At 51.3% G+C, this 14,511-nt stretch overlaps 1 protein-coding gene across 1 annotated transcript in view; it reads right to left on the reverse strand.

Annotated features, from left to right (window-relative positions):
* The window catches only part of BTBD16 (BTB domain containing 16), a 45,585-nt gene extending 36,363 nt beyond the window's left edge, over positions 1–9,222 (reverse strand). Inside the window, exons 1-5 of the mRNA XM_081823059.1 lie at positions 9,199–9,222; positions 7,046–7,104; positions 6,774–6,863; positions 5,141–5,320; positions 884–957 (exon numbers count right to left, since the gene is read on the reverse strand). Of these exons, the coding sequence (XP_081679185.1) occupies positions 884–957; positions 5,141–5,320; positions 6,774–6,863; positions 7,046–7,104; positions 9,199–9,222 (427 nt within the window). The remainder of the gene's footprint in view (positions 1–883; positions 958–5,140; positions 5,321–6,773; positions 6,864–7,045; positions 7,105–9,198) is intronic.
* Between the last annotated feature and the right edge of the window lie 5,289 nt (positions 9,223–14,511).

Consider the following 14,511-nt stretch of genomic DNA (forward strand, 5'->3'; position numbering starts at 1 on the left):
GGCGCCTGGGTGGCTCAGTTGGTTAAGCAACTGCCTTCGGCTCAGGTCATGATCCTGGAGTCCCGGGATCGAGTCCCGCATCGGGCTCCCTGCTCGGCGGGGAGTCTGCTTCTCCCTCTGACCCTCCTCCCTCTCATGCTCTCTGTCTCTCATTCTCTCTCTCTCAAATAAATAAATAAAATCTTTAAAAAAAAAAAAATCTCCTTTAAGGGGGCGCCTGGGCGGCTCAGTCAGTTGAGCAGCTGACTCTTGATTTCAGCTCAGGGCATGATCCCAGGGTCCTGAGATCAAGCCCTGTGTTGGGCTCTGCATTCAGCAGGAAGCTTGAGGATTCTCTCCCTTTACCCCTTCCCTCTCCCTCTCTAAAATAAATAAATAAATCTAAAAAAAATAAAATAAAATAAAAAATCTCCTTTAAGGAGCTGGCCTGTCCAGGCCTGGTGAGGTTCAATGAGCCTTTTCCCAGCAGGACAGACCTAGCCTGGTTCTTCATTCTAAATCAGAAAAGTCCTCTTGGACAAGTGCAGATGTGATGTCCAACTCATGACTGGTTAGAGCTAAAAGGGACAGAGAAGAGCTGTCCATGCTTGCTTCTGTTTAGTCTTCCAATCCAAACCCTATTTATTTACATCAGCATGTCTGTCTTCCCTGGGACCGATTAGCATATAAACATGTGTTTGTCGAGCCTGGTTTCATTCATCAGCCCGTGGTGTATCTGACAAATATTTACAGTGCCTATTTAACGTTACGTAGTGTGCAGCGGGCAGAAACTGGGACTTACAGACCAGTGAGCTGGCCTAGCATCTGGTTTCCTTCTGTAGAAACCACAGCTGGCCCTGACTGCTGTGACATTTGACTGAATCCATTGGTGACAAGCACTCACCTGCCTCCCCAGTTTGGATGGTCTTGTTCTTCAAGTTTCCCGAGAAAATTTTCTGGATTTGTGAAATACACAACCTCAAGGGAAAACACAAACAAAAAATTCAAGAGTTAACCCTGATGTTTTTCTCCAGCCGCAACAAGAATCATTCCAGTGTAAGTGTCCCTAAGGCATCCATTCATCTAGCTTATCATATCTTGCCCCTTGGGAGTCTCCTTAGGTCACCATTTGTCTGCCGGTTTGATTAAACTGTAAGCTTTGTCTGGTGGCTGGCTCGAAACATGGATTCCTGTTTTCAGTTTGTGGGTAGGCTTTACCAGGAAGGTAGCTGAGGTCATATCCGGTTGCCTGAGTGACTCCTGTCTTGGTGAGTGTCTAAGACAATGTCTAGCATATAGTAAGTACTCCATAAACATCTGCTAGAGAAAGGAAGAGAGGGTTCTGGGCATTTTTGGGAAGTGACTCACCAATACTTCCGTTTAGGGATTATGCATGTCACAGTCCCAATGTGTCCAAAAACTAAACTCAGATTTTATCCCAAACCAACCGTGCTCTTTCTCCAGCAAATGGCACCACCAGCCTCCAGTTGCCCAGGCCAGCATGCGGACTATTGTCACATCTGATCACTTGCCTAGATCTGACAAATATCAGATGTCCCTTTCCCCTTACTGCTGTGAGCTGCATCCAAGCCATTATTATCTCCCTGAAATCATGGCCAGTCTCCAGTCTCCAGGAAGCTCCCCTCACATGCACATCGGACACCGCAGCCTGAGAACCATGTGAAACACAGATCTGCTCTTGTCTCTCTCCTGCTGAGAACCCTTCAGTGTCTCCCCAGGGTTCTTGGGGGAAGCCCACACTCCTCAGCATGGCTCGGCCCTCTACAGTCCCTGCTCCAGCCCTTCTCAACAGCCTGAACCCGCCATCTCTCGCTTTCATTCTCTTGGACCCACAGCACCCTCGGCCCTGAGTGCTCTCCTCCTGACCTCTTCACTTGATGAGCTCCTACTCATCCTCCTAGATAAGTTCAGCTGTTGCTTTCTCTGGGGAGACTGAGCAAGTGGTCCTTCCACTGACCGCCCTGTAATTACCCCCATCGGAACTCTTTCTATTGTGTCTTGTGGTCGCCTGTTCACTCATGTGTCCTCTACTCCAGACTGCATTCCACAAAGACAAATTTGGCATTTATTTGTTGCTGGAACCCTAGCATGGGCACCCTGCAAGTGCTCAATAAATATCCATTCAATGACTGAATGATGACAAAGATAAGATATCTTTTCATGAACATTATATTCGTCCCGTTGAGCACGGACATGAAAAAAAGTTTGAGTCACATATTCACAGCTTGAAGACAGTCATCCCAAGAAAGCCAACTGGCCAAAGGATACTTGATGACCACATCTGGTCAGTGTCACTTTTGCCATGCTGTTTTCCAAGGGTTCCAAGAACCCTCGTGGCCAGGGTACACAGAGGGGGGGCTTGGGTGGGGGAACCCATGTCCAGAATAACACTGACCACATGCTGCCCTTTCCAAGTGGAGAGGGTGGCTACTAGTGACTCAGCCCCAGGAAGCGAGAGCTTGAGGTATTTATCCAACGGGAGTCGTGGACCTGACCCAAGCCAGCCTCAGTCCTTCTGGTGGCTTGGGTCACATGTCTAGTAAGAGCTGGCCAAGGTCAGGGGTTCAGACTGTGATCTCAAAATGGAGCAATGAACTTTGGAAACTATGGGCAATGCCCATGAGCTCAACTACCCTCACAAACATCACTGTCATCAGCTGAGCCAGACAACAGAAGTAACCACATTGACTTCTCCTGGTGTCATGGGTCCTTGCCAAGATATACCATCTATCATGTGGGCTCTGCAGATTCCAAGGGCCAGGTTTATTTTAGGACCATTGGAAAAGTTAATGGAATAAATGGCATCTGTGAATGGTCCTCTTCACTCTGTGGGACTAGACGGCCTGGGATAATGCAGCACATGGGAAAACTGGGAGCATGCTATTAGGCTGGGGACTCGATCTCCCCAGTCATGACCCATGACAGAGAAACAAGAGGGGAAAGGGGGTAAAATTCCCTATGTGTCTCATGGATGGAAGGACTTCCTGCAACAAACCATCAAAGGGCTTTTGGCTTAATACTGGCAAAACTCCAATTTGATGTCCTGCCCCTTGACTTTGAGTTTGGCCATGTGGCTTGCCTTGATGTTAACGGATGTGATGTGGCTGAAAGTTTGGAAAGTACTTGTGCCCCTGGGCTTGCCTCTTGTCCTCTGCCATCGCCAGCACAAGACCATACCCAGGTGAGTCCACCATCTCAGGAGGAGGATGAGAAGAGCTGAGCCTGGATCAGCTGACCACCAGGTGCAAGAGTGATCAGCCTTCCCAGAGTGCATCCTTGCCCCAGCCGGCCTCTGGACCCACAGCGTCCTAGCATCACCAAGTAGAGAGGCACCCTGCGTCACTTGTGTGTTGTAGGCAAGGTGCTTGCCATGTTGCAGGCAACGTGCATTGCCTCGGGGGAAGGTGGTAAAAGGCAGAATGAAAAATGGAGTTGTTGGCTGTCACAGCAGAGGGCTGGCCCACCCCAAAATGAAATCACCAGGACCAATAACTAAAACTGTTGTTCAGGCGAATAAAAGCTCCATTTACAGATCATCTAGTGTTTGCTAGACACAGTGCTAAGCATTTTCAAGGTACGGTCTGATTTAATCCTCAAGATAACTTCTAGAAAGATGCTCTTATCACCATTTCACAGGTGAGGAGACTGAGGCTCAGAGAGGTTAAGCCACTGGCTAAAGGTCACAGAGCTAGTAAATGGAGGAGAAGGAATTCTAACCCTGTCTGACAGGCTACTTTCAATAGCCCTGACAACTGCCACCCTCCTTGGGCTTCTGTGCTCCGCCCCCTCAGGCCACCACCGCCAGCTTAGCTCAGCGATTGCACAGGCCGAGTCCTGGAGACGTCTGCTCCTACTACCCAGGCACCCTCATCAGCTTTCCAGGTCAGTTTGCTTGTATCCCCAGGCCCCGCTCCAGTGCCGGCCTCCCCAGCCTGGTCCTACCACACCACTAAGGAACAGCATGCGTTTTAACCCTAAGACTTCTTCAAGGCCCTAACCAGACAAAATATAAAATAAATAGACAATTGGGGCGCCTGGGTGGCTCAGTCGTTAAGCGTCTGCCTTCGGCTCAGGTCATGGTCCCAGGGTCCTGGGATCGAGCCCCGCATCGGGCTCCCTGCTCAGCGGGAAGCCTGCTTCCCCCTCTCCTACTCCCCCTGCTTGTGTTCCTTCTCTCGCTTTGTCTCTCTCTGTCAAATAAATAAATAAAATCTTAAAAAAAAATAAAAAAATAAAAAAATAAAATAAATAAATAGACAATAGAAAATAAATTCAAGATAGTTTAAGGCTAATGCCCCAAACAGCAACTCACAGCACTCAATTTTTCTAAGCTGGGGTCGTCCGAGAATTTAGGCGCCAACCGCAGATGGATTTCATTTATCTACAAGTGTGTGTAAGAGAGTCACCTGGGAGGGGGTGGGGGATTGGAGCAGGGCTGGCCAGGGGGTCTAGAAAGGAAAGATGGGGCTACTGGCTCAGCAAACTGGGAGCGAGCAGCCCTTCTGCGCCGGGTGCTGCCCACGGGCACAGGCCATGCTCAGGTAGATTCTCCAGCACGCTCACGAGGTAGGCACCACCAGCCCAGGGGGGCAGTGGCATCGAGTCAAGTCCAAGGCACCCGGGAAGTGAATTCTTCCTTCTGCAATGGGGTCCAGCTCCATGTCCCAGGAGAGGCCAGAGAGAACTTGCCACAGGGAGAAGTAATGCTCCTTATAAGCCAGCTGTTAGAATTCCTTGGGAAAGAAGGAGGAACCAGCTTCTCACACATGGGGAGCCAAATGACTGGGGGAAATATGAATTTGAGAGATAGGGTTGGACTCTAAGCCAGGACTAGCTAAGTTTTCTTTGTCAACAAATCAGTTGATAAACATAACAGAATCTTGTTAGGGTCCAAAGTTCCCAGTATAAAGGAAAAATCGAGAAAAAAAAAAAAGGGTCAGTCTCTCTCTACATTTTTATCACTCACAGACATCCTCAGGGGAAGTGGTCACGCCGAGGCTGTCCATCCCTGAAGGTCGGTCCCAACAGCAGCCCAGATGAGCCCATCCGCCCAGGTAGAGCGGCCCAACCAAGGGGTCCTTCCCAGAAATGGGGTTCCCCCCCTGGGGCATTCCCGGCCGTGGGCCTTTGATCGCCCTACCTGTCTGGGTTCTTCAAAGCTTCTTCAAAGTCCACGTTCAAAGCCTTGCACATCTGGGAAAGTCCCAGCAGGTCCCCAGAGAAAGGCTCTCTGGAAAAACGCCACCGGTTGGTTGAGCCAACCATTCGGCGTTCCAGCCGAGCTCTGTGCTGCTTGGGAAGCAAAAGAAGGGAGAAAATCCTTTTTTAACCTCAGCCAAATGCCAGGTTTTCCAAAGTGTACAACAGAGAGAAAAGCAAGACACATTTTAAAACGCTGGTTGATGTTCAAACATGGTGAGTATTTCTCAGGAGCCATTCTCCGAAGGCCAATATCGTACTCAGCAGACAGAGGAGTTCAAGGAACAAAGTAATTTGGAGCTTAGGATCTAGGACAGAAGGTGCCAGAGGCCAAAGGTCAGGAAGAAAGATTTGTTTCTTTGCGGGTGGTTCTGAAGAACCCACGAGCAGGGACAGGATATTTCAAGAGACTCTTCATTACGTGCTTATCCTCACTTGGGCTTCAGAGAGATACCAAACTGAGAGATCCTAGGTGGGGACTGCTTTTCTCTCTATTGTGGTGAAATACACAAAATGTAACATTCACCATTTTATCCATTTCATCGCATACAATTGAGTGGCATTTGGTACATTTACAAAGTTGCAGAGCGATCACCACCATCCAGTTCAGAGCATTTTCATTCCCCCAACAGGAAACCTCATACCCATCAGGCCATCACTCCTAATACCCCTCCCCCCAGCTCCTGACAACCAGCAATCTGCTTCCTGCTTCTAAGGATTTACTATTCCGGATATTTATGTAAATGGAATCAGACAACATGTGGGCTTTTAGGCTTGGCTTCTTTCCCTTGGCATGTTTTCCATGTTCCTCCCTGTGGTAGCAGGTATCAGAACTTCATTCCCTGTTAGGGCTGAATAATATTCCACTGTGTGGGGAGACCATGTTTTTTTTTTTGTTTTTTTAAAGATTTTATTTATTTATTTGACAGAGAGAGACACAGCAAGAGAGGGAACACAAGCAGGGGGAGTGGGAGAGGGAGAAGCAGGCTTCCCGTGGAGCAGGGAGCCCGATGCGGGGCTCGATCCCAGGACCCTGGGATCATGACCTGAGCCGAAGGCAGACGCTTAACGACTGAGCCACCCAGGCGCCCCGAGACCATGTTTTTTAATCCATTCATCAGTTGATAGGCACCTGTGTCTTTTCCACCTCTCGGTGATTATGAAAAATGCTGCTGTGAACGTTTGTATACAAGTTTCCATTTGAACACCTGTTTTCCATTCTTTTGGGTCTATACCCAGGAATGGACAGCTGGGCCACTGGGCAGGGACTTTTGCTTAGATATTCTCCTGAGGCCGTAGGGCTTTAGCAGTTTCCTTAAGGGAGCAGTAGAATATTCAGCATGGATGTAAGCCTCAGACGTGGTGGGTCAAGGAAAGCTAGCCAGGGAAAGTGTACCATGACGGACCCACAGGAATGGGTGCGGTTGTTCCTAAGCCAGGCCAGTCACCAGCAGGGTGGTGGGGAGACCGGGGGCCAGGGAATGGAGAATTCAAGGTCAAATCTTGTTATCGCCACTAACGGGTTGTATGGCCTTGGGCAAGTCATTTAACCTTTTGAGCCTTTCGGTCCTCACCTGATGATGGCGAAGGCGATGATGTTAAAATGGTAAGAGGAAGTTTGGGAACCACGCTTTAGTGCCTGGAATATGGCGGGCGATCGAACACTGTGGAATGTGAATCTAGATGCAGTCCTGTGAGTGGTGGGCTCTGACAGCAGGGGCAGCCAATAAAGCTGGGGGTCGTGAGTGGTGCATGACCCGTGCCCTGTGCAAACGTGGCGACAGAGCTGTAAGCAGGTGCTCCTGCTGCCCACACTGCCTGGCCGCCTGTAAACTGCTTTACTCACCGGATGCAGCATTTTCCTGGACGGTACTGGTGATTATGAAAAGAGGGGGGAAGAAACACCTGGAAGACAAAAGGGGCAAGGTTTACATTTTCAGAAACTCTCCAGAGGGGCTCTTCAAAACAGCAGATTGGCCTGAAGAGTCTCTCTTTTGCTGCCATAAACAGTAACAATGAGTAAACTTCCAGGGTGGGTTATTCATCAAATCTAGAGACTCTCTTCTCTGCTCCTGGGCTGGAAATGTGGCTCAGAAAGAGCCAAATGGGAGATAACCCACCATTCCTGGCCCCTTTATCAAGGGACGGGAACCGGAGGAGGTCCGTAAGTAGGCTGGTCAGGTCATTTGGTACTTGCGGGGCCCCCCACCCCCGGCTTCCAGGCCCACCCGCCTCCCCGCCCAGAGCCCCCGCAGCCCCTCCCTACCTAGTCCAGCCAGCGCACGTCACAGGGGTGCCCTCCGTCTCCAGAGGGGATGAAAACACCAGCCGTACGTACGTCTCGAAGTGTCCTCGTGGCCACAGTGCGTTCACAGGAGAGACTTGTTGAACAGAAGCACTCTTGTGGCCTCGGTCTCTGAATGACAGGATCGCTGTGGGCTGCTCGCCTTCTGACTCTGAACGCTGAGAGTGCTCATGACATCTGGGGCTCACCCTCTTCTTCTTAGGGGCCAAGGTGCTTCGGCAGGGGAGCTTGCCCTTGGTTTCCCGATTGTGGGCACCATGGCAACATCAGGAAAAGGTTCTGAGCACTTCCTGTTCCGGGCCTGTCTCAGCACAGCTGGGGACTTTGGGCTCCGTGGGGGACACGTGTCAGCCCTGTTGCCCTGTGGCGCCACGTCTCCTCACAGCACCTGGGGTAACCTGGAAGAGCCGCTGAAAGGGCCCCAGGGAGTGTCCAGCCTCAAGTCCTCAGGCCCCCTTTGTCAAATGAGAAGATTGCGCTGGAAGGTTCTCAGATTCCTGCCAGGCTTGGCATTCTGGGGGTGTTCTATTTCTGGCTCAGCCGTTTAGAAATGTTTTGACAAAAATATATAAATAAGAATTGGAGAGTTTGGGGGCACGTGGGTGGCTCAGCCGTTAAGTGTCTGCCTTCGGCTCAGGTCATGGTCTCAGGGTCCTGGGATCGAGCCCCACGTCGGGCTCCCTGCTCGGCGGGAAGCCTGCTTCTCCCTCTCCCACTCCCCCTGCTTGTCTTCCCTCTCTCGCTGTGTCTCTCTCTGTTAAATAAATAAATAAAATCTAAAAAAATAATAAAAAAGAATTGGAGAGTTTTACGTTATTAAAACTATGCCTGGGGATTTATTTTGTGGATAGGTGATTTTTAATCAGCTCCCTCTGGGAATGAAGATCTGACTAAAAGTCAAGAGCTTTCATGCCGGGGGCCATGGTGGAACCTTCCAGGGGCTCAGTGACCTGGTCTGCAAAGCCCAGGCCCCAAACTAGGAGGTGGAGATCTGGAGACATAACCATCATGCCCGGAATCTTGGTCCATCAAAGTCTTGGACCTCCACACCCGGACTCACGGAAATCCCAGCCACAGTAAGAACAGCCAGGAGTCGGTGCAGCTCATGAGACCCAGGACAGGCTTCCCCCAGGCTCTTCATGTGCGGCCTTTCCCGAGTCATATAAACTACAAAGTGAAACAGGAAGGTAAGTGCTCTGCCTACTTGTAACCGAGTCCTAGAAACTATAACACACTCCATAGAGAAGAGGCATCTCTAAATGTCCCTCCCTCCTCACCCTCTGATCTGTGATTCTACCTTTCCTGACACCTACACTCCGCTGGGAGGAGTTTCTGTGGGGGGTGCTCTGTGGTGGCCTGCCCATCCCCACCTCCCCACGGGACCCAACAACCGGACTCAGCCCTTAAGAAGTGCTCAACAGACGTCTCTTGACTTGGATCACTGGATGTACCCACCCCTACCCACCTCTCTGCACATGGATGAACGTGTGTGTGTGTGTGTGTCTGTGTGTGTGCATACACACGTGTTCATGTATGCGTGTGTGTATCTCTTTCTTGTGGGTCACAATCCCATCTCAACAGATGGACAGATTCCCGCTTTGCTGCTCTCTTCCCTCCACTCCAAACTTTTCTCGGCTACCTGTCCCTGGAATGTGGGTCCCCATGGAAGGTTTCAGTGAAAGAGTTTGAAATACCTTGTCCTGGACCACCTTGTCCATCATGGGCAAGCCCAGGAACAGCCTCCAGGCACCAGGTCTGGGGCACAGCTGAGAGCTTGCCCTTGGGCGCTCTCTAGTGGCCACTCGTGGGAAGCATCCCGGAGTGCCATACTCCCTAGTGTCCCTAAGCAGGACCTTGGCCTTGTCTGTATCTATCACTCCCTATAGGGTCTGGCCTTCAGCTCATCCCCCAAACCCTCTGTACATACATCCCCCATAGAGCAAGAGAGCCAACACAAATAAATGGAAATGGCTTCCAGCTCGTTTCCCTAACGGCCTTTTCCTGGTGGTGCCCAGTGTGTGGGGATATATGCCCCACGGGCTCAGACAAGCCAGACATCCCAAGAGCAAAGGCCTTCTTCAGTGGCTCAGACACCAAACTCCATTGAGCACAGCTCTCAGCCAGAACCACCTTGTACCAAAATCTCCCGTGCCAGTTACAGGGGGATTCTTGTGGGATGTCCATCTTCTTGAACATCCCAGGGATGAGTTGCTTCCCAGCTTCCCAGAGAGCCCATTTCAGCCCAGAAAGCGGGGTACACAGGAAAGAACCCCCATTTCTGACCCTGGTTTTGGCACTGACTATCTGTGTGTGACCCTGGACATGACCTTCACCTCCCTGAATGGAAAGTAGACCCAGAGACACGGGGCCCTGGCATGTGGGAGGGTCTTGACCTCAGAACCTGAGTGCTGGCTCTAAGGACCCTCATTTTAAAAGACTCGGGGCCCAGGACACTGTGTGTACGTAGCAGGAGGCTCCTGTGAGTGTCCAAATCAGGATTGCCTGGCTCCCGGGGGCTGGGGGGCTGTCTGTGCACCGGGGTCTAGGCTCTTGCTGGGGGGTGGGGTGCAGCCTGTAGATGAGGCCTCTGGCTGAGGAAGTGCATGAGCCAGAAGACCGGAAGGGGCTTCCACCAAGAAGCAGAGGGTGGGTCCTGCCCTTGAACTGCATCCTATATGGCCAGGAATGGGGTAGTCTCAGTGCTAAGTGAGGAGCCCTGGCCTGGGACTTGGGTCGGACCCTGGTCCGTCTTGCTGTGTGAGCTCGGGGCAGCCTTCTCTCGGCTCTGGGCTTCAGTTTCTCATCTGTACAACAGAGCTCTTACAAAACAACTCCTCAGCTCTGTCCCTGCTCATCCCATTATCCCCAGACTCCCAGGCTGGTACAACCAGGACTGGGGGAGGGGTGGGGTGATGACAAACCACAGTGGCCTAGGGCTTGTCCCATCCACACCTTTAAACAAAGTTGGAGCGTCAAGTTTGTGCTGGGGGTTGGGGATAAAATGGGAGCTCAGTGGAGGATGAGTAGCACCTGTGTGCTGTTTTAATCCTCATCGCACCTGGAACGTTATTTACGTACCAATTGCTGTATCGATGAAGTAACATTTTGGTATGCTGGTTTATTTCTAATACATATTAAATTAACTGCATAACTATTTTAAAAAGTCCTTTGTGAGCCGCCCCTGAAAATCATCTTTTGTGTACATGCACTTTGCTTTTGGAAGTTTATCTCTGCCCTTAGGAGGCTCGCACGGTCCAGGGGGATGGCCAAGTCAGGAGTGGAGCTCACTCAGCTCCAGGAATTCACAGGAGGGGCAACCAACTACAGTAAGCATGTATTCTGCTGCTTTGACGTCTTCAGGTCGTGCTGACCTGGGAGGGACTGTCTGTCCCGCTCAGCATTAGCCAGTTCCTAGGGCTAGTAAAGCACCTGCCTATTAGCGAGCTTTCATTTGCAAACCAGCCAAACCCAGAGCCCATATCCCCATCACTTCTTTTATTGGCTTTCACACTCAGGGCCGCTGTCCCCTGGTCCTGATCACCCCAGGCCCGGGTACCAAGCAACTACAGAGAGCCCCTACGGCCCAGAGCCTACTGATGCAAATGATGCAAACTAGCGGACCCTAAGCCTATTTACTCCCGTCACCTGTTCCTTCCCTCCGGAACCACAGTGAAGGCTCTTATCCACATCTTCCCCTTGCTCCCTTGTCTCCTGACCAACCTGGTGCTTCCCTATGTGACCCTGCCTGGCACGGCGTACCCTCTCCTCTGGGGAACTGTGAGTAACCAGCTGTCTTCAACGGCACTTGTCCCCTGGTCCGTGGGCCTCATCATGCCTGAATAATAATAAAGCCCACATTTAAAAACACTGACCCAGGCCTGGGAGTTCAGGGAGGGTTCCTTGGAGGGAGTGACATCAAGAATGAGCCTTCAGGGAGTGGGCATTAGCTGGGAGACCAGATGATGGGGCAGGGGTGGGTGTCCCCGGGAGAGGTGTCGGGACCTACTGAAGAAATGACCATGCATCTCATTGTACTGTAGGGTGGGGATGGGGGAAGGGGCTTTGTCTAGCCCCACCTCTTTGATCTCCAAGTTGTGTTTCCCAGCTCCTAATAAACCCAAAAGATGTGGATTCTCTGTATTCTGCCATTGCTGCTCCAGTCTAGGGGACTCAGGAGCCCGGCCAGGTGCTGCCAGGCTGGGGAGGGGCCACAGGCCCGCCGAGGGAAACACGTGAAGACCAGACAGAGCAGAGCCCCTCACTCACACCCGCCTAACACTGCACCCCGCGGGGGGCCCCACAGCCATTCCCAGCTATTGAACAAAGAGCGGGGTTTTCAGCGTCCTTGAACACAGTAGCAGGGGCAGCCCAGGCTCAAGACAGGGCTGCCAGTCTAAGGACAGAATGGGTGTGAGGACCACGGCGGGGGGGGGGGGGGCGCACTCCCTTCCCGGTGCCTTCTCTCCCCACCGCTTTCTGCTGGGCTCCCTTATAAAGACCGCTGTCAGCCTGAGGAACGCAAAGGGGCTCGCAGTCACTGAAGAGCTGAGGCCCCGTCCTGGGGGCCCCATTTCCCGGCTGAGCGGCCTGGTCAGATCCCCAGGTTTTTAACCTCCCGGAGCCTCTGCTTCCTTCTTGTAAAATAGAAATAAAAATAGCTCCTATTCACCAGACTGTTTCAAGGCCAGAGAGTGCAAACCCCAAGGAAGCCCTGTGGGCCTCAAATGTGAACAGCCTTTCCTCCTACCTGTGCGCACACCTCCACGCTGCCCTCGTCGGAACACCCTCCCCGCCTTGTTCCATTTGTCAAGTGGGATGTCCTGGAAAGCAGAGAGGCTTTGCTAGAAAACCTGAGCATCCTACCAGGGCCGACAATTAAGTGAAAGAAGCACTGTCAGGGAGCCTGAGCCCGCACTCGGGCCTGTCACCTCTGTCACCTGTCCCACGCACAGCACTGATCACTTCTCTCCGTGCCTGGGGGCTGGGGTGCTCCTTGCATGGCCTTGGGCCCCTCACATCTCACGCCTAAGGGGCTGAGGCCCAAACTTGAAAGAAAAAGAGGCTTCCTCCACCGAGCCCCCCCATCCCGGTCACAGTGACCACCTCCCTCTTTTCTATCTCCCTCCCCACCCCCTCTGTCTTCAGGAGTAAACTTAGTATCTCAGCCACGTCATCTTTAACTTGAGAACCCTAAGGAAATGCTGAGCCAGGGGGGAAAAAAAGGAAGAAAGAAAAAGAAAATGACGTTCGAACTTCAGGATTTCAACAGACTTGGCAAACCGAACTTCTAAGAGCTGCAGAGAATCTCAGAGGTTGTCATGCCGGCTGCCGGGGGAGCTTTGGGTGGGCGGCAGGTGCTTCCTTCTCCTGCCCTTCCCGCTCACTCAGCAAGGCAAAATACCGGAAATAGTCCTTAGCGGCCATCACGTGGGTGAGCATCTGCAAACACGTGTGCTATTCTATAAAGTGAATGCAGGACCAAAAGCAGCTGATCTCAACCCAGAGGGGTTCCCAAGGCCAGGCACTCTGTGGGTAGGTCTAGTGAGGGGGCCTAGCGCGCAGGTGGGCCTGAGGCCAAGGTGGGGCCAGGGCGTCCCAAGCTAGGCCAGGCCAGGCTGACCAGCAGACAGAGTGGCCCAGAGACAGATCTATGCCTCAAAGGTTACATACGGACTATGTGTGCGTATTGAGTGTGTATGGGGGAGGCGGTATATTTTAGTACAACCTTAGTGAAGGCCTATTTGGCAATGGGTGTACCAACTTTAAAAAATGTGTATAAGCTTCAAGGAGAAAAACCGCATGTGATATCCAGGAGCTGGCCTGGCATGCCTGCAAGGCCTTGCTGTTCTCCTGTTGGAACACAAACAGTTTCGCAGAAAATCGGTGTCAGAACTGGCCACGCTGGGATGGATCAAGAGAAAACGAGACCACCCCAGAATCAGTCTGAACACACACACAACATGAACATTATCCAACCCACAGAAAGGACCAGATATCCTTCCATCCTGGCTAATATGTATGAACAACTACTCCTTCTTTACCAATTACAGCTTTGCCTTAGTCTAGATAAGATGTGCTGAGATACCCCACCTGAGACCTGTCTCTGCCCTGAGAGCATCCAACACGGAACAAAGCCCTGCTTCTTTACGTCTTGCCCAGAAGCACCTGACTCAAGCCCAAATGCTATATACCACCTGCCTCCGAACAGTCTCTTACTGCGCTGCCCCACAGCTCCCCCTGGTGGCTGTCCTCCCTCCCTACAACGAGCCCCAAAGCCAGCTTGCTTAACATGGGTGCTCCTGGTGGCCTTTGGCTGGAGTAGCGACAGCATTCACCCAGGTTATCCACTTCCAAAATTTAGCCCAAGGAAAACTCATGTTCATAAATGTATATGCGTAAGGAAACTCAATGCAATGTGCGTGCACCATGACAGCAAACCATCAGACACCACGTAAATGTCCATCAGTGGGCGGCTGCGTAAATGCATTTTGCGACCATGAGACACATGCAGTCATTAGAAATGATGACAAAGAGCCATATTTATTGATGGAAAAGTTTGCATCACATGATGGTTACATTATAGCATCACATGAAAAAAGGGTTTACAAAACGGTATGCAGGGGCACTGCAGAGCTCCAAATAATCCTGCTTTTATAAAGATAAATTAATAAGTATTTCATACACTGAGAAAAAAGTATAGAAAAATAAATATAAAAACATTAACAGTTACCATTTCTTGGTTTGGGGATTATGAGGTTTTTTCCTTACCTGCATCCCTAGACTTTTTAGCAGTGGAAGATTTTTTTTTAAAAATATTTATTTGAGAGAGAGAGAGTACACATGAGCAGGGTGGGGAGGAGAGGGACAGAGGGAGAGGCAGAGAGAGAGAGAGAATCTCAAGCAGACTCACTGCTGAGTGTGGGGCTCAATCCCATGACCCTGAGATCAGGATCTGAGCCAAAATCGAGTCGGCCGCTCAACCAACTGAGCCCCCCAGGTGCCCCCGG

This window comes from Leptonychotes weddellii, chromosome 6 (genome assembly GCF_054177405.1).
Source record: "Leptonychotes weddellii isolate Sample4059 chromosome 6, ASM5417740v2, whole genome shotgun sequence".
In the NCBI taxonomy this organism is placed as follows: Eukaryota; Metazoa; Chordata; class Mammalia; order Carnivora; family Phocidae; genus Leptonychotes; species Leptonychotes weddellii.